Source organism: Schistocerca piceifrons, chromosome 2 (genome assembly GCF_021461385.2).
Source record: "Schistocerca piceifrons isolate TAMUIC-IGC-003096 chromosome 2, iqSchPice1.1, whole genome shotgun sequence".
NCBI lineage: Eukaryota > Metazoa > Arthropoda > Insecta > Orthoptera > Acrididae > Schistocerca > Schistocerca piceifrons.
Genome location: NC_060139.1, coordinates 450163093 through 450181968, shown reverse-complemented (window position 1 = coordinate 450181968; position 18876 = coordinate 450163093). Strand labels below are relative to the sequence as shown.

At 43.0% G+C, this 18876-nt stretch overlaps 1 protein-coding gene across 1 annotated transcript in view; it reads left to right on the top strand.

Moving 5' to 3' along the window:
* LOC124775475 (damage-control phosphatase ARMT1-like) overlaps positions 1 to 18876 on the top strand; it is a 158232-nt gene that overhangs the window by 93685 nt on the left and 45671 nt on the right. Inside the window, exon 4 of the mRNA XM_047250308.1 lies at positions 4074 to 4217. Within this exon, the coding sequence (XP_047106264.1) occupies positions 4074 to 4217 (144 nt within the window). The remainder of the gene's footprint in view (positions 1 to 4073; positions 4218 to 18876) is intronic.

Below are 18876 nucleotides of genomic sequence, written 5' to 3'. Positions count from 1 at the left end.
GATGCTGGAATGAATAGTGAGAAGACAAAGTGAGGTGGAGTCTTGGTGCATATGTAGAATCATGGTATCGAGAGGGGAGGGAATGCGGAAAGATGAACAGGGGAGTGAGATAGGTAAAGATGTAAACGTAGTACAACATTGTTAGCTGGATATCCCATGGAGTGGGTTCAGCCAGCTAGCAGAAAGGAAGTTCTTCCTCTGCACACAATGACCCCTTTCTTTGGGGGTATGTAAGAATTGTTTTGTATGTGTATATGTGGAGCATAGATGACTGTAGTGAATGTGTGTATAGTGTAGTGTCATGTTTGCGCTGTACGATAATGAGAGAAGCAGAAGGATGAAATGAAACCTGATGACAGTACATAGTCTATGCCTCTCGAATAGCACAGAGTGTAGCACCCTTATACAGTGGGTGGATCACCATCAACAGTACCACATGCCCTCATTTCACGCGACACTGCAGACACTGGCGCAAAGACTGATGATCAACAACATTACACCACCATCTCTCCTTCATTTGCTGACCAGATACTAGCAGTGAAAATTCTGTCCACCACCAGGATTCGAACTGGCTTACCTCTGAGTCGAGCGCCAACGAACAGACTTGCATTATCGATTTTGGCTATGGAGATGGGTAGTGGGGTGAGGAAGAGTTGTAGTTACATGATGGTTATATGTCGGAGCGAATTTCATTGTCTGGATGAGGGGGTCAGTTAAAGTTGCGTTAAGGTGGGGTATGCATTGTATGTAAGTATAGGGCGAGGGGATGTCTCGGAATAGCCATGGCAGCACACCAAGATTGGTGATTACAGGGAAAACAATGGGGTTATTGGAGTCAATGCAGAATATGCAGAAATGTTCACTGTAGATAAAAGGGGTAGAAATTTAGTCGTAATTAGATGGTAGAGGGTCCGTGTGGGGGTTGATAAACGGACGCAGAAATCAACATGGTATGCATGGTACTCAAGGATTACGTGAATCAGTAACTAGTTATTTTCAAACAAATACCAGCTGGAAACAAACTGTGAGAAAATCAAGTGAAGATATGACATAGCCTGAGATGTATGTATATCAAAAAGCAGAAAACCAAAAAGCAGACTTAGATTCAGTGGTAAACAAACGAGTAACTACCGAAGGGCAGGTTAGAGCAGCTGCCACCACACTCCATAGAAAAAAGACTTCGCATATCGAACACGCATATTGCCTCGCCAGACAGACAGACATACACTACCGGCCATTAAAATTGCTACAACACGAAGATTACGTGCTACACACGCGAAATTTAACCGACAGGAAGAAGATGCCGTGATAAGCAAATGATTAGCTTTTCAGAGCATTCACACAAGGTTGGCACCGGTGGTGACACCTACAACGTGCTGACATGAGGAAAGTTTCCAACCGATTTCTCATACACAAACAGCAGTTGACCGGCGTTGCCTGGTGAAACGTTGTTGTGATGCCTCGTGGAAGGAGGAGAAATGCGTACCATCACGTTTCCGCCTTTGGTAAAGATCGGATTGTAGCCTATCACGATTGCAGTTTATCGTATTGCGACATTACTGCTCGCATTGGTCGAGATCCAATGACTGTTAGCAGAATATGGAATCGGTGGGTTCAGGAGGGTAATACGGCCTCTTATCACTAGCATTCGAGATGACAGGCATCTTATCCGCATGGCTGTAATGGATTGTGCAGCCACGTCTCGATCCCTGAGTCAACAGATGGGGACATTTGCAAGACAACAACCATCTGCACGAACAGTTCGACGACGTTTGCAGCAGCATGGACTATCAGCTCGGAGACCATGGCTGCGGTTACCCTTGACGCTGCATCACAGACAGGAGCGCCTGTGATGGTGTACTCAACGACGAACCTGGGTGCACGAATGGCAAACCGTCATTTTTTCGGATGAATCCAGGTTCTGTTTACAGCATCATGATGGTCGCATCCGTGTTTGGCGACATCGCGGTGAACGAACATTGGAAGCGTGTATTCGTCATCGCCATACTGGCGTATCACCCAGCGTGATGGTATGGGTTACACGTCTCGGTCACCTCTTGTTCGCATTGACGGCACTGTGAACAGTGGACGTTACATTTCAGATGTGTTACAACCCGTGGCTCTACCCTTCATTCAATCCCTGAGAAATCCTACATTTTAGCAGGATAATGCACGACCGCATGTTGCAGATCCTGCATGGGCGTTTCTGGATACAGAAAATGTTCGACTGCTACCCTGGCCAGCACATTCTCCAGATCTCTCACCAATTGAAAACGTCTGGTCAATGGTGGCCGAGCCACTGGCTCGTCACAATACGCCAGTCATTACTCTTGATTAACTGTGGTATTGTGTTGTAGCTGCATGGGCAGCTGTACCTGTACACGCCATCCAAGCTCTGTTTGACTCAATGCCCAGGCGTATCAAGGCCGCTAATACGGCCAAAGGTGTTTGTGCTGGGAACTGATTTCTCAGGATTTATGCACCCAAATTGCGTGAAAATGTAATCACATGTTAGTTCTAGTTTAATATATTTGTCCAATGAATACCCATTTATCATCTGCATTTCTTCTTGGTGTAGCAATTTTAATGGCCAGTAGTGTGTTAACTGGGTATCAATTTAAAGAAACCAGAAAACGTAATGGATACTAACCAGTAGTAAGTCTACTGAGAGCCTTTTACTGTGAAGTTCAGAAACTATTTCGTCATTCGCCACGAAACTAATTTGAGTTAACCTCCAGCCTCCCCCGCCCCCTCCACCACTCAAACACCTCTGCCCTCTTGCCCCATTTACGAGATTCTTGTGCCTTTTAAAGATTTGCAATTATCTAACTATCGCAATGTGACGTCATAAGACGATTTTGAAGACAATGGGGCTTGAAGGAATCCAAAATAAATTAACTTTTTTGTCTGGTAGCGAACAGAATGAGAGATTGTACGGGCAATTGTTCCGAGTTCGGGTATTGGTTCTTTACACAGCTTTAATTTGCTAGGAAGTTTCATGTTAGCGGACACCCCGCTGCAGAGTGAAAAATTCATTCTAGAATGAAAGACGCTTCAAATGTAAGAAGATAGCAAACAGAGCTCCGTTATCAACTTGTTAAGGTGTCCTTCAGTTTTAGTTCTTAGTAAATCCTGACACAAAAGAACTTTACACGTAGCGTTTCCACTTTTGTATTTTTTCATAGCAGCCTTAGGGTGCTTTCGTCTTTTTAGCACGTCAGTTTCTTTTTTTCTTGTTTAGTACTGTGTTAAAGCACGTTGTTGTTGTGGTCTTCAAAAGACTGGTTTGATGCAGCTCTCCAAACTTGTTTACCATACGCAAATATCTGCATAACTACTGCAGTCTACATACATTCTAACCGGCTTACTGCGTTCAAGGCTTCATCCCCCTCTACAAATTTTTCCCTACAGCTTTAATTACCAACAGCTTCCCTTAATACCAAATCAGCTATTCCTTTATGACATAAGACATGTTCTATAAGCGTAACCTCTCTTTAAGACGAGTTCTGTCTGTTTTCTCTCTAATATTTGCACTGGTATAGGTTTACCGTCATTAACCTGCTCTACAAATTTTCTTTAGTTTAAAAGCAAAGGCATTCATGTTTTCTAAAAAGCTGATTTTCTTGATAAACATTTGTAAACCAGCAGTCTCAGATATTTCTTGAAACAAATTTAAATAATATTCCTTTTTGGACATGTAAGTTCTGTTTTGTTTTCAAGCAACGATCACCCTTTGTAATATATGCAAATCCAATGTCTCGAAAATACCAATATTTTACATCCGATCTATCGTTAGCATAGATATCACTCATAATATTTACCATAAAGTCGATACATCGATATTTCACATCTATAATGGAGCTTGTTTTTATTGCGGAGTGGCCGCAGGGTTTGAGGCACCATGTCACGGAGGTTCGAGTCATCCCTCGGGCATAAGTGTGTGTGTTGTTCTTAGCATAAGTTAGTTTAAGTAGTGTGTACGTCGAGGGACCGATGACCTCAACATTTTGGTCCCTTAGAAATTCACACACATTTGAACATTTTGTTTTTATCGCTGTGTGCGCCCGCAACAGGTGTGGACAGTGCTGCAGTCTGGAGCGGGTTGCGTGACGGTGGACCTGGTGTGTGACAACATGGGCTACGAGCTGTTCGCCGACTTGTGCCTGGCGCAGCTGCTCACCACGCTGGGGGCCACCAGGGTGCGCATCCATCTCAAGGTACGCGACCCACACCACATCAGATTACACCGCTGTGTAACTCTGCCTCGCAGATGAACCTGTCGTGTCCTAAACATAGCAGAGTTATTAAAATAGCGACACACAATTATAAAAAGCTTTCCGACTAATTGAAGAATACACTACCCGTCCGGGCACTACTGGAGAAACTACCAGGGATTTTTCACTTGATAGCATACAGACGTGATTGCGATGTTCTGCCATAGAAATGTAAAACAAGTGTAGTTGATATAGCATGTTGCACAATACGAGCAACGTTTGGAAATGATTTACAGTAGTAGTTTTTTATACTTTTTTATTAACGAACACGATTCAGTGTACATGGTTTCTCTCGATAGAGTTCATATTAATGTCAATACACCACTGCCACCACCCTGGAACATTCATTACAGCGTCACAGAATAGTTATTTGGGGCACTACCCACCCATTCGTGGACAACTGCTTGCAATTCTTTATTGTTCCCCAAACTTATCACCTTGCAGTGCGTCTTTCATGGTATCGAGTAAAGCATTATCAGACAGTGCAAGATCTGGTGAATACAGAGGGTGTGGCACAAAGAATACAAGTGATGTCAACTTCACAGTCTTGGTGGCTGCACATTGTCGTGCTGGAGAAATGCTCCTTTTGATCACTTTCCCTGTAGCATATGGTGAATTCTGCACATAATCGTGTAAGGGCGTCACCCTGCTGTTGACAGTTGTTTCTAGTGACAGCCAGTTGATTCGCAGTATGCCACACATGTCCCAAAACACTTAGATCTTCTGCTTACCTGCAGATGGAGCAGCACAGAATTTCTTGGACCAGGCATATTTCCATCGCATAGATTAGACTTTCTTCCTATGTGTGTAATAGGGACACCACGCTTCATCATGATTCACCAGTTCCTCCAAAAAATTTGGATCTTCATTCTCGATTTACAAAAGTCAATTACAGATTTCAGCTCTGTGTACCTTCTCAGCCTGTGTCAAGTCCGAGATAATGTGCCTGTTGTGACAGACGAAACTACTTTCGTCTGGCACAACTGTGGGATCTCTGATTGCTCTGGGAGAAGGCTCACCACACCAGAGTACATGAAATATTAGTTCAAGATACAAATGAAAAAAGGCTTACTTAACTTTGATGCAGATCTTTGCCACAGGATTGCTGGATAAGTTACAACTGTTATTAGCTGTTAAAACATCACCTGATACAGAAATTAACAGACTGTTCTCTTGCGGTACAACGTTCCACATTTAAATGAACAAGTCCATCAGAAACTTTAACTATCACGCTAACCGGCCGAAAAAAGTTAGTACACCCTTTTAGCGGGTTCCCGTCCACACGAGATTTGTTTTTGAAATAGTACTTATGATTACATTTACAGGTCAATAGCATTAGCGGTTCTGAGGTACCAGGTGTGACCCATGCTGAAACCCCCATATTAGTACTTGGTATAGCCTCCATAGGCGGCAATGCATGCTCTGACTTTGGCATCCAACCGATAGTACAAGTGGGGAATACTATCCTTCGGTATATTATTCCACCCCTCCTCGACTGTTCACGTAAGTATGTAAGAGTTCTTGTTGACTAGTCACACGAGTGTCTTCTCGCCCGTCATAGCCCATATGTGCTCGGTTGAAGTCAAGTCTGGAGATGTGGTAGCCAGGGAAGTTGTTGTATGTCTCACAGAGCAAGTTGAGTTAAAAAGTTTGTCGGCGGACCTGTGTTGTTTCTATCCACTGCTATACATAATTCTATGACGCTGCAGCAGGATATGCAGCCTCACTTTGCCCGGCGAGACAGTTACTTTCGAGAATCTCAGATCCTATAATTGGGCTAGAAAACTAGCACTGCAAACTGTTGCTACACTGTGACCAATCGGTTTGTATTATCTGCTCCATAAACAAAACTGGAAACAGTTAAAGAGGAGAAGGTCACACACAAAACGTCATCCGTTTTCACTCAAAGAAATGGAATTTTCGCTCTTCTATACGACGTTGGCGTATCTTTCTCGTTGTTGTCAAACACTGCTTGCAGATTGCTGATGTCTCCACCTTGCGACACAACGATTCTGCCCACTTAGCAAATGCTCGGTCATTGAGTCTCTCCCTTTCGCACAAAAACCACACAGTGAGACGGTGCAGTAGTTAATACTACTGGCTCGCCTTCTGGAGGACAACGCCTCAAACCAGCGTTCGGCCATCCTGATTTTGGTTTTCCATAATTTTCCTACAAAACCTCAGGAAAATGTCACGATGATTCCTTTGAAAGCTCACGTCTGTTTTCCTTCTCCATCCTCTCCCAACCTGAGCTCATGCTCTATCTCTAATCATGGGTCGTTAAACACTAGTAGTAGGGCAACAGGGGCATCAGTGCATTTTGTTAATGTGGTTTGTCTGCATCAGAGGCAAGTATGCACTCAGGGGCAAACCTATTGTTCTCCTTTGATTGACAGGTAATACCCCTGGGGATAAACTAGCCTCTCCATTGACAGGTCCTTAAACTATTGTTCCCCCACCCCCAACCCATCCCCCCTGCACCCCACCTGACCACCCTTCAGGAAACCTCCAACCCAACCCGTTGCACTCATTGACACAGGTACACTTTCAGGTCTGAGTTACTCCAATAGCCCCCTCTCACTCTTATCAATTTCATCAACTACTTAATTTAATTGATCAATTAATAAATAAACCCCTGTCGTCTGGTAAACCCTATCACCTGCCCCCCTCTCCTTTCCCCCTCCCCTCCTCTACGTGGAAATTGGTGGCTCTGTGGTGGAGAGGAAAGATCTCATGACAGGAAATTCAAGGGTATATTGTTTATTTATAAAAATCGCTTTTCTGGGGTTGAATTTCTCTTGCTCATCATTCGCTGCTTTTTGGGAAGATGCAGGTCTTGTAAGAAGTAATTAAATCGATCGCCTTTCTTTTTATAACAAACACACAATGTATACTGTCATGAAACACCTATCACACGTAATTTTGATCACCAAGCACAGAACGCCAATGCACACGCTGCCAGGAGTCAGTGTGCACCAATGGCTCCTGCAAAGCAAGGACGTGGCAGTCAGCTGCCGAGCCACACACAGGTGTCCATTTGGATCCAACAAATATGAGGTAGCAGCATCCCTTACATACTTGACACCTGAGAAATTCCTGTCGAAACACGTGTTTACCTATCCACTGTGGCTACAAATAGCCTTTGTACCTGCAGGCCCAGCAAGATGTTTGCATGGTGGCTCACCCCTCGCAGGTGCAGTTAAAAGGTTGTCAGTGTTATACATTAAAAGTCTCCCTCTGAAAGCGCTATAGAAATCTATTGCAATGCTTTCACAAACTGTTTACGAAAATATCCCAGAATAACACAGGATGCATTCTTCCTAGTGATCCTAATGCGACAGCCCGTCCATCACATGTTACCCTTTTCAGAAATTGTAACATCCTGCTTTTGACATTTGTCGCAGAAGCAGTAATGGTTCACCCTTGTTCTCATCGCTAAAAGCCTTCATGATGTCTGTCCATGCTTGTGAAAACACAGTTAATCATAAAAGCATTCTTTTTGTTTGGAAAGAGAGCTCTGTCTAAGCACAGATGGGAAAATCAGAACAAGAAAAAAGAATTCAAAGCACTAACCCACAGAAGAGAAAAATGGCTGGAATTTGTGCATCTGCTGATCTGGAGATGTCCTTATGCCACAATGGTGGATGAGGGACAGAATCACACCAGAGATGGATAGTCTGCTTCAATTGGTCTTTCAACACGTCAACAAAGAAGACATCGCGTTACTCTCAGAACTTTCTGTAAATATCTTGTCCCCATCTTGTTCGAACCAGTCTATAGAAGGTCCTATGTCCCAGCACAAACGATGTCTTGTGAATGAGCGGATCATTCTGATTGGTTCTTACTGAGTTTACCTGCGAAACTGCTGTTGCTGCCGGTGTGGGAGCACTGTCCGCCATTTTTTTTTCTGCAGACGAGACTTTCAGCGAAAAAACTATTTTGTACAGATTGCCATATCCCACTGACAGGTCAACCTCACAAAAGTGGCCTACTCGTCAAATACATGCCACATACTCACCGTGCTGCAGTGCAACGCCGACGGAGGAAACTGCCGCCGTAAATGTGGTCCATGACTGCAGCTGTGGAAGCATGTGTCAGCCAGAGAGAGGAACTGAGCGATAGAAGTTCTAATGCTATCAATGCACCCAGTGCAAACACTCGTTGCATTGAATCTTCTCAAATTTCCACAGAGTATTCACATGACACACACTGTCCTGAAGGCAACGCATCACAAATTGGGTATAGTTCACTATTCACCCATCCAAGGGAAGCTGTGAGCCAAATCGTCAAAAGCCGGAAGCTTTGTCAGACACTCTGAAGTGGTGTACAGAGGATGGGCAAGCCCCAGCCAGAACAAAGGTGTTTGCTGAGATCCAGTTTCTGGCCCAAACCTGCTTGGCTGCTGTTATACTTTCTATGACCATCTCCAGACTCACAAGAATATTGGAAACTAGGCACATAGTTATCAGTGCAACTACAATTAAATATTAGGATTGCTGCTGCAGTCGGACATGTACTGAAAATGTCTCCTCTTGCTGGTCGTGCTTCTGAAACGAATCTCAATGTCTATAGTGCACATAATTTTCCATGTAAAAAAAAAAAAAAAAAAATCTGTCATTCCCCTTACGGCTACCTCAGTTTTCCATGTCGAATACTTACCTCCCTCGCAACAGGACACTCAGTTATTTTCTCTATACAAGCTGGAACATCAAAATATACACATTTCAGACAAACAGTGCAGTTATCTTATATATGTGTACACCACCCGAAAAAATTATGGTATTCCCACAGTCACACCAGCTACATGTCACGATTATCTTCAGTTCTAGGAAATTATCTGACATTTAAGTTATCCAGTCAGCGCTTCCAGAAGGTGCTGCATCCCGCCAAGACTCTGTCAGACAACTATTATCAAGCACAGGTGTCTGGCACTATGTGATAATCAACAATACTCCCACAGACAAAAGGGTTGGAAAGATATCACCAATACGATTTGATGTACTGTAACCAACATCTCTGTCGATAGTGCATCAAGGAAAACGCGAGGATAAGCTTAGGTCTGCCGATGATTGGACGATTTGTTACAGCCGTATTGCCTGTCCTGTTTGTACACTGTAGCAGGTCCAGTTGTTTCCTTGCATTGCTATATGTACAGCCCTTTATGAAATGAATCTATCACCCCTTATGTTCGGATATACTTCTCAGTGCGTTGAAATCACAATTCACCACGTCAAATCTATCCTTCCCCTATGACTGGACATACGTAATTTTTGTTTTGTTTTTTTGTGTTTATGTGTATAGTAGCTTGTTTACTTCCCACAAACGTGTGGTGATATGTCGCAACATAAGCCATGGTACCTTTATATTCAAGCAGTAGCATAACATTTTTGACTTTCAATTATAGGTGTATAAAAACAATTATGATACCTCCACACTCGCACCAGCTGGGTGTCCTTCTCACACTGCAAAAAAGCTTCCCGCCATCGCATATCTGTCGATCAATAAAGGATGTAATTACAATTTAAAAAAGTGCTAGTGTCTTTTCGGTTTATTGGCACAAAACCTTTTCATATTTTCGATATACTTGTAAATCCATCCAACAAACAGTGGCATTCGTTAGAGATTCAGACCGCCAAGTCAGGGTTTGTGTCAGTACGTTCCACCACCCAGATCATACAAATTTCCTCTGACTAACAAATCATTGTGAGTGCAATATATACTAGAGTATGTCCACTCGGGGTTAATGTTCTCAGGCTTAGGAGATGGGTGGAGAAACCTCAAAATTGTTGTAGTGTAAGCACATTTTTAAGTTCCTGTTGCCGAGCACCATACCTGTATAACACTTTGCAGCAGCAGGAGGATAACCATGAGATGGATCTATTGTTGCAGCTGGCAAAATTGAGTCTGTTAAGAAGAAACAAAAGAGCCTGTTAGAGCATCATACAAAGATTTTGTTTGTTACATGTGCGAGAAACGGTGACTTAATGATACAGACCTGTTTATATCCTATAATATGTGTGTACGGAAGAAGAATTTTCAAAAAAGGAATACCATGTTTTGTATAAACCTCCTATAGGCCTGAATCCAAAGAATGCTTTATTACAAGCGTACAATAGACTCCTGCTTGTCGGTTTCAGTGAACCAATAGTATATAACAGAATAATCTCTTTGAATCCGTCATCATTCAGTTATTCAACTTTAAGTGTGTGCAGGATGTCTGTGAGTAAGGTATTGACGTAGTTCTAAGGTGTGATAGTGAGTGTATTGTGCAAAGTATGGTCATGCTTTAGTTATCGCTATCAAAGAGGGAGAGTCACTGCTCAACTCTGTTTGTTCAACAACAGAGCTGTAATCACACATTAGAAAAAATATTTTACAGCTCTTACTTCCTCAATATGTTACGACAGTTAACTTTGAGGACTATGGATCCGCTGGGAAAAGACAATGTTACTCCTTACAGAGTGTTTGAGCGGGTGAAATCAAGAAATGTGTCTAATGTGCTCTCAGATATGTACTGATTACGAGGCCTCGCCGCATGAACACTTTTGATTACTACATGTTCCCCACACAACTTCTATAATAACTATCTGATATATAAATTTTTTGCCACCTGACGTATTTCAAAGTATGAGCCCCACTTTAAGCACTATGATTCGAATGCATGATGCCACACTGATGGGCCGCCATCAATTATTATGTATTGTATTTGGTGTATAGCTGAAAAGATCAATAACAATAATGTCTGTTCTGTAGCCAAGTAAGATGCTACTACTTTTTAATGACCTATTTCTTTACTTCATGGTTTTAATGATGATGAATGTAGACAGAGCATATTTAAAGATATGGCATACACAAAAGATGCCAGAATAATAGAGGCATTCTCAGGAAGCACTGCATCGTTGAGGCCTTTCAAGGATGTCAAGTGCGCTAAAACATGGAAGAGTGCAGAGTGGTTAGCACATTTCTACCACGAAATTCAGTGGGATGATCCTGGCATGCCTTATGAAGATATGGTGATGTCGCTTCAATTATTCAACCATCATGTACGTGAAGGTGAAGGGGAAGATCTCATGGATACTTCGAATCTTCAAATTTGCTGCTATTCAAGACTTGGAATTCAGCAGGTATCCTGGTCTCCAGCAACTCAAGAAGAAGAAGAACAAAATGTGTGAAAATAGTGTTGCTGTGTCTGCTTATGAAAATGTAAAATTACTTTTAAGCTGGATAAGAAATAAATGAATTTTTACCTCACAACCTCTGTGGTCTTTTTCAACCCTGTTCCCACTATAGTGGTATACAGTTTTGACCAGTTACCATGTCTGTGGTTTTCCTAGATATAATTTTAGACAAGTCTGCTATATATCTTTGGAAGCGGATATGGCCACATGCCTCCTGCTCCCATAACCCAATTCGTGCTGCATGATAAGCATAGTTCCACATAATCATTCTATGTATTTTGTTATCTCCCATCTTAATCTTCATCTCATCTTCAGAAAAACTGATGTCATTTGTGACCTGCACAGCCCGTATACATATATAATGATGCAATAGGGGATAGGTGTTTTGTAAATAGCAACAAAGGCGTATAGTGACGAATTCTTTTGTTTATTCACTTCACACAAATACAATATAAATCTTGAGGTGCAATATAATTCTTGAGATACAATGTAATTTTTAAAGTACAATATACTATTAGTGAGGTACAAATTGACTGTGCTATTCAAATGCATAGATACTTTTAACTAACACTCTACAACAGTAACACTGGTTGGAATTTTTTTGTATAAATCTACGCTAAAAACTAATGTGGAGATACTTTCTTTCTACAACTTAATTCCACAGTCCCAGTAGCATAGCTTTTACAATAATTCTGATGGACTGTGCACACTTAGAATCCAATTTCAACACCCCAAATAGCAAAGGTTTTTACAATAACAACTATGATTGACTGTAAGCTAGATATATATACACTTAAAAACTATTCTGACTTGGATAGCTAGTGGCAGGTGAAAAACTTAAAAACTATTCTATTTACAAGACACACATGGTGTGTATGAACAAATAAATATACAAGTTTTTCCTGTTGATACTTTTTAATATTTTTTGTTTATGAGTTTTTAACATTTTTAGAAACTTTTTCACACACATAGGGTGGGTGAGGCTCTATGCAAACACTTCACTGGACCTGCAGTTGCAACAGCTATGCATCAGCCTTGGTGACTAGGTAAACGTGTTTCAACACGAATTTCTTGGGTGTCAAGTATGAAATGGATGCCGCTGCCTCATGCTTGCGGGATCTGAACAGACATCTGCACATGGCTTGACAGCTGATAGTCACTGCACCGCTTTGTGAAAGCCACTGGTGCACCCCAACTTTTGGCAACATGTGCCGTCCAGTGGATGGTGCATGGTGCATGCTTCGCGATTGAAAGATTTTTAACTGTGTAATTACATGTGATAAGTGTTTCATTATGATATTCCTCGCATGATCGGAATAAAAAGAAAGGAGATCGTTTGAATTACTTCTCACAAGACCTGCTTCTTCCCAAAAAGGAGAGAATGATGAGCAATAAAAATCCAACTCCCACAAACTGAATTTTTTAGAAATAAACGACATACCCTTGAATTTCCTGTCATGAGATCCTTCCTTTCCACCACAGGGCTTCCAATTTCCAGGTAGAGGAGGCGATGGGGAGAAGGGAGGGGGCAGGTAGACAGGAGTTACCAGAGGGAAGGGGTTAATTAAATGATCAATTTAATTAAGTAGTAAATCAAATTGATAACAGTGAGATGGGGCTATTCGAATAACTGAGACCTGAAAGTGTACATGCATCAGTGAGGGGGAGGGAGTGGATTGGAGGTTCCCTAGGGGTGGGGGGAGGGGGAGAGTGTGGATGAACAATAGGTTAGGAACCTGTCAGTCAAAAGGGTAGGTTACCTCAGTGGGTCATCAAAGGAGAACAATAGGTTTGCCCCTGACTGCGTACTTGCCCCTTATGTAACAAGCCACAATATCAAAATGCACTTGTGCCCCTGTTGCCCTACTACTAACACTAATCTTTCCTTGCTCCACAAAAAAATGGAAAGCAGTTTACTCATCACTGAAGATCACTTACTCCTAGTTCATATGTGCAATACTTTAAAAACCTCAGCTTTACTCCCATGCATCTTGTCATTGCGAAAATCTCTCTCATCTGAAACAGCAGGTTTGCGCCAGACTGCCAGCATTTAACTGCGTTAACGCAAGGTTGGCCCAATGTTTGAAGGATTGAGAATAGACCCCCTCTCCCAGGCTCTGGAAATCTGGCGCTGGGGTTCACAATAGCCACCGCCACCAACCCCAAAGGCGCAGCCAGTAACTGATGTGTTAAATATAAACTATTACGATGGGATTGCAAGAGATAGGCCCTATTAGTTGATTTGTACAACACAGGCCCACACACTAATAGAGAGTAGTTACTGGTGATCTGATCTATTGTGGCCACTGGCAGCGTGACTGAAAGAGTTGCAAAACGCTGTGAATGCAAACCTCCCAGCTGTTATAGGGATCTGTTCTAACTGGGCTACTGAGAGGCAGATCGTTTCCAACTCAGGTACTGGTTAGGAACTGTTCACAAAGGATTTAACAGTCCTGAAGCGGTCGGCCTAGTAAATTAGTCCTGGGTGTTGGACTTCACAAAATCGTTAACAGGGTACTGCATGGTAAATCGGTTCACTGCCTACAGATTTAAAATCTTGGCCCAAGTGATTCTCAGTTTACTATAATCATTCTCAGGACGTGCAAGTCAAATAATGACATTAATATGGATCTTAATTAAGTGGGCAACAAAAACAACATTTAATTAGAACAAATAAATGAGATGCAACTAGTAGCAATTAACTTGGAAAAGGTTTAGTTAAGGAAATTGGAGTTCACAAATAACAATCATCCTAACAAGTTAGTCACGTGAAATGTAGTCACATGCGGATGTGCAGTGATTCTAGGATCGTACTGATCGGGGAAGAGAAAATAACATGAAACTACTTCTGCTCCTCTGGTCATGGACGAGCCCACATGAATTTAACTGTCACAAAACGCCTAGCTCCTCTTCACCCTAACCAGTGGTACTGTCGATCATTGTGGAGGAATGCCATCTGTGTATGGTGGAGGTCACTGCCACTACTACCCATCAGACAAAGTGCAGGCCGCCTCTCCAAACAGACGTTCTGCTTGCTGCTGCATCCTGTCATCAAAGTCTGATGCCTCTAGTCTTACCTCGAGTGTGTACTGCCTCGCATCTTCTCCCAGAGTCTGTCTTTCCTCCACATATGCTGTTCCTATAGTGAGCAGAGCCCTTGCAACAAACAGTCCGCCAATGAAAATAGATATGCCAAACTCTGCCCAATGAGGAAATTGTTGAATTTCTGTCTCTTCTACTAGCAAAGAATTGATGTAAAAATATCCCCAATCAGTTGGCTTCCCATTGGTGCAGTTTGTAGATTATTCTATGTCTCATTTCTACATCATAGCCAGCTGGTGTGGCCGAGCAGTTGTAGGCGCTTCAGTCTGGAACCGCGCAACTACTATGGTCGCAGGTTCGAATCCTGCCTCGCACATGGATGTGTGTGATGTCCTTAGGTTAGTTAGGTTTGAGTAGTTCTAAGATCTAGGGGACTGATGACCTCAGATGTTAAGTCCCATAGTGCTCAGAGCCATTTGAACCAATCCTACGTCATAAATTTCCTTTTTGGTCCACCAATCTGTGGTTTAACCAAGTTCAAAGCTTTCAGAGCGTATTGTCTAAGAACGCCTATTGAGAATATCTACCGCCTTTTGGTGGAAGAATTCCTCACGCCATCGGGATGGCGCCTGATTAACACAACTCGCTTTCACCAAGGACAGACAAAGCTGAATAGCGTCACTTCATTCAGGAGATAGTGATCTGTCCAAAATATTTCCCACTCCACTCCACTGAACCCAGTGTAAAGTGTAATTTGTCTTAGCTGGGCCAGGTTGTTAAACAGCCATATATTTTCTTTGGGCATGTCCCCTTCATAACTCATTTTTCTTAGCGTTTTTAGCCAGATGCATGCTGTGTGCACTGGTCTCCTAGTGCTCTTGGAAAAAATGTGCGAGGCCGCCCGAATAACGGCATCAGAACATTGTTGGCTTGATAAGTACCTGCTCCCTGACTGACCAGAGGCTCTACCCCTCATCCTGTAGACAGGTGCCTCAGAAGTCAGCCCCTTTCATTTACAAAGTATCTCTGCAGGGACCTCCGTCCACAGCTCCTGCTGTGGCATCTACTTGCTCCCCAGTCTAAGGCTCGCGAATGAAGGTAACTATTCCATATGCAAAAATTCCCTATCAGAATAGATAGGAAAAACGGCTTGCCATTTACAATTACTGGCGTCATTACTGTAAGCAGCAACAAACGTACATCGATTGGTAGAGACGTGACTATAACTGTGATAATGGAATTCACAGAATAAAATAAGATGTGTCAGACTGGGAGTGTCTTAGATGAGTCTCTTACATAAACAGTAAAAACTGTAGGAAGATCATCACTGCAATACTGTGTTGGATATCCACTGAAAGAAATGAACTAAAGACTCTAAATTATTTGATGACTTTGCTAGCACAAGTTGTTCATGACAGACCACATCTAAATCTTCTAATAGTAGTAGTAAGTATGCCATAAGTATGTGCCGACCCCAGCAAGTTTAAGAGTAGTTAGAGGTCGACCAGGGGACCACGTCTCTCCGAAGGGGGGAATAATGCAGCAGCACCACCGTTCAAGATGGGAAAAGGTTAGTTTCGGTGCAGCATTATTGAGCGCACAAGTTACCGCCAGGCACGGGCCTGTTGACAGTAAGTTACGCTACCAGTGATGGCGAAGTAGAATTGAGGCCACAGGGCCGTAGACCTGCTGAAAAGAGTAAATGCAGCGGTTTGCATGGGGCTACTTACATGCAGAAGGGGCCCACTGGCCCAACCCAGATGTTATGAGTACATGACTCAGAGCAGTGCGTTAGCAAAGCAGAGGTGCACAGCCACGTACAGATATACGCTGGTTCACTAACAAGGCATTAAAGTGTGACAGCTCTCCTGTATGGTGGGGCATGTCACACCATTGGCTACACGCAGCAGCAGATGGGATGCTAGCGTTCCGGTCTATGGCAGGTCGCTAGTTCGACCCTCTGAGGCCAGCGTGGGGCCTGGAGCCAGCCAGTGGTGAGCCATGCCACGGATCGCTACTGCAGGCAATCTTGTTGGTCCCCAACACGCCCCGGAAGCATCCCAAGGCGAGGGCCGCAGATTCGGACGCCAGATCGTGGGTGCATGTTATATTGAGCGACATGCTGCACAAGCTGTTTGGCTGAAATGCGCCCCTCTTACTCAGAAATGAACCGGTTTACAGATCTCAACAGACCTGACTCCAGGTTTTGATTTAACAAGGTGAGATTCTGCCTTAGCAAAAACTCTAAAGTTGCTTCTGGCCAGTACACCTGTGGCTGTGTAACGTTCAATTGCAAGTCCCCCGAAACTGATGCTGGCAGATGGAAGGTTGGTCCTATTATGTTACACTTAGTTCCACTGATTAAAATACCACTCCTCTGGAGCTCTATACGTTTCGCTTCATCTAATACTCGCTGCTCAAAACAACTTGCTGCTACTATTAATTTTGATAGGTTGAGAAGATCCAGTGCATCCCTACCCATTGCAAGCTCATGTTTGGCTCCATGATGTCCCTTGTACAATCTATTTCTTCCCTCCTGGCTGAAAATAACTGCACCGTGCACCTGTTCGGATTGGTGCTTATCTGTAATTCCTCCCTTGTCATCTTGGCATACCGGCTGTTAACTGCCGAGATCAGCAATACCTCATCAGTTTCTTACTTCTACCAACTTGCTCAATGCTCCCCTTTTCAGTGCCCTGAGGACAGTAATCACCATCACTTTACCTCCATCTTCAAAAAGACTGCTGGCCATTGCAGGCTTACAATATTCGAAAACACATACAACATATGAAAATACAATGCCTAATTAATCTCCAGAAGCCGAATGACACATAACAAGAAAACAAAATACTGTAAATACCCCACTACTTTCTGGATTGCAAAGCATACTGTACATCATGCTGTACTCTGTCTTCCTGTTTTCCTCTGCGCTTAATACCTCTCTTCACTGTCTCTTTCATCCTCTTCCCTTCCTGTTCCATGTCTGGAATCACATCGGGACAACCCGTAAATTGCCACAACCACCCAATGTGTACTATTGTTGTTCTAGTTGGCAGCTGAAGTTTAACATTAATGGGGGATGTGGTTTCAACTACTTGGTATGGCTCTTGGTATCTCATGTAGAACTTCTCCGTTTTCCCTTTTGGCATACAGGGGCTGGATAGCATTACCAGATACCCTACTCTATACTGTGGTAAATTTTATTTTCCGCATCACTCTATCTTCCTGCCCTTCCAAAGCCTTTGTATTCGCCTTTTGTACCTGTTTCCAAACACTCTTAACTGTTCCCGTGAATTGACGTACAGATTCACTGGTCCTTCCTTTCTGTAGCTTCACTAAATCAAATGGTGACAGCATTTTTCGCCAATACACTACCTCATATGGCGACAAACTGGTATTGGTATGGACGTTTGCAATGTATGTGCATACAATATGCTTCAAATAATCGTCCCACTGACGGTGATGAGAATCCACATAAAAACTCATCATCTTCCTGATTGTTCCGTGTACCCGTTCTGCCCTTCTGTTTGCCTGTAGATGCAATGTGCTCGTCCTCAACTTCTTTACAGTCAACAATTTACACAGTTCCTTCATTAAATCCAACATGATGTAGGTACCTTGGTCAGTAGCCTCACTGGCAAGGAAGCACACTGTTGGCCACCTTGCAGCTCCCAGTGGGCGACATTGAGGCGGCAGGGGCGAAGACCACTGGGTCAACTGCAGATGCAACCTGATGTTGTCAGAACTCCGCGTCCGTAGAAGGCTGATACACAGCAGTGCGCTGCATGGGTTGCTGAGACAGTCATTCTGAGCCAAGCCATTTCGCAGACAGTGAAGTGGTGTCCTCAGCATTGGGGGACCTGGTGACGCCGACCAAGAGAAATGGAAATTCTGACGAGTTTTAATACGGCGCATCCTGACAGCCCATCCTTGTCAAACATCCATCTACAGCAATGAAATATTTTTATTATTAATTATATCAGGTGTCTTCCTTTGCTAGAGGGCTCTTGTGAATGTGCATATGTGCGTCCCAATACCTAACGATCATGGCTAAGGCCAATATTTGTTTGGCTTTCCCAGACTACATACTGTTGCAGCATACATTACAGGTGTATCTGTAAGTTCCTGTACCGAGTAATGTACAACAATGAGAGTGGTATACTCCCCCAGGCACAGGTCACAAATAATTGTTTCTTGTTTCTCAGGGCAACAACACCAATGTAGTCATGGAAGGCAGTTTGTCACGAAACATAGGCAGCTTAGAAATGCGTGCCTGACACTAAAAACCCATTTAAATATCATATTGTGTGAAACATTCGTTTCCGACTTCTAGTTTTTAATCTTGAAATACTAAAGTTTATGATCCTGTACTGTCTGTATAG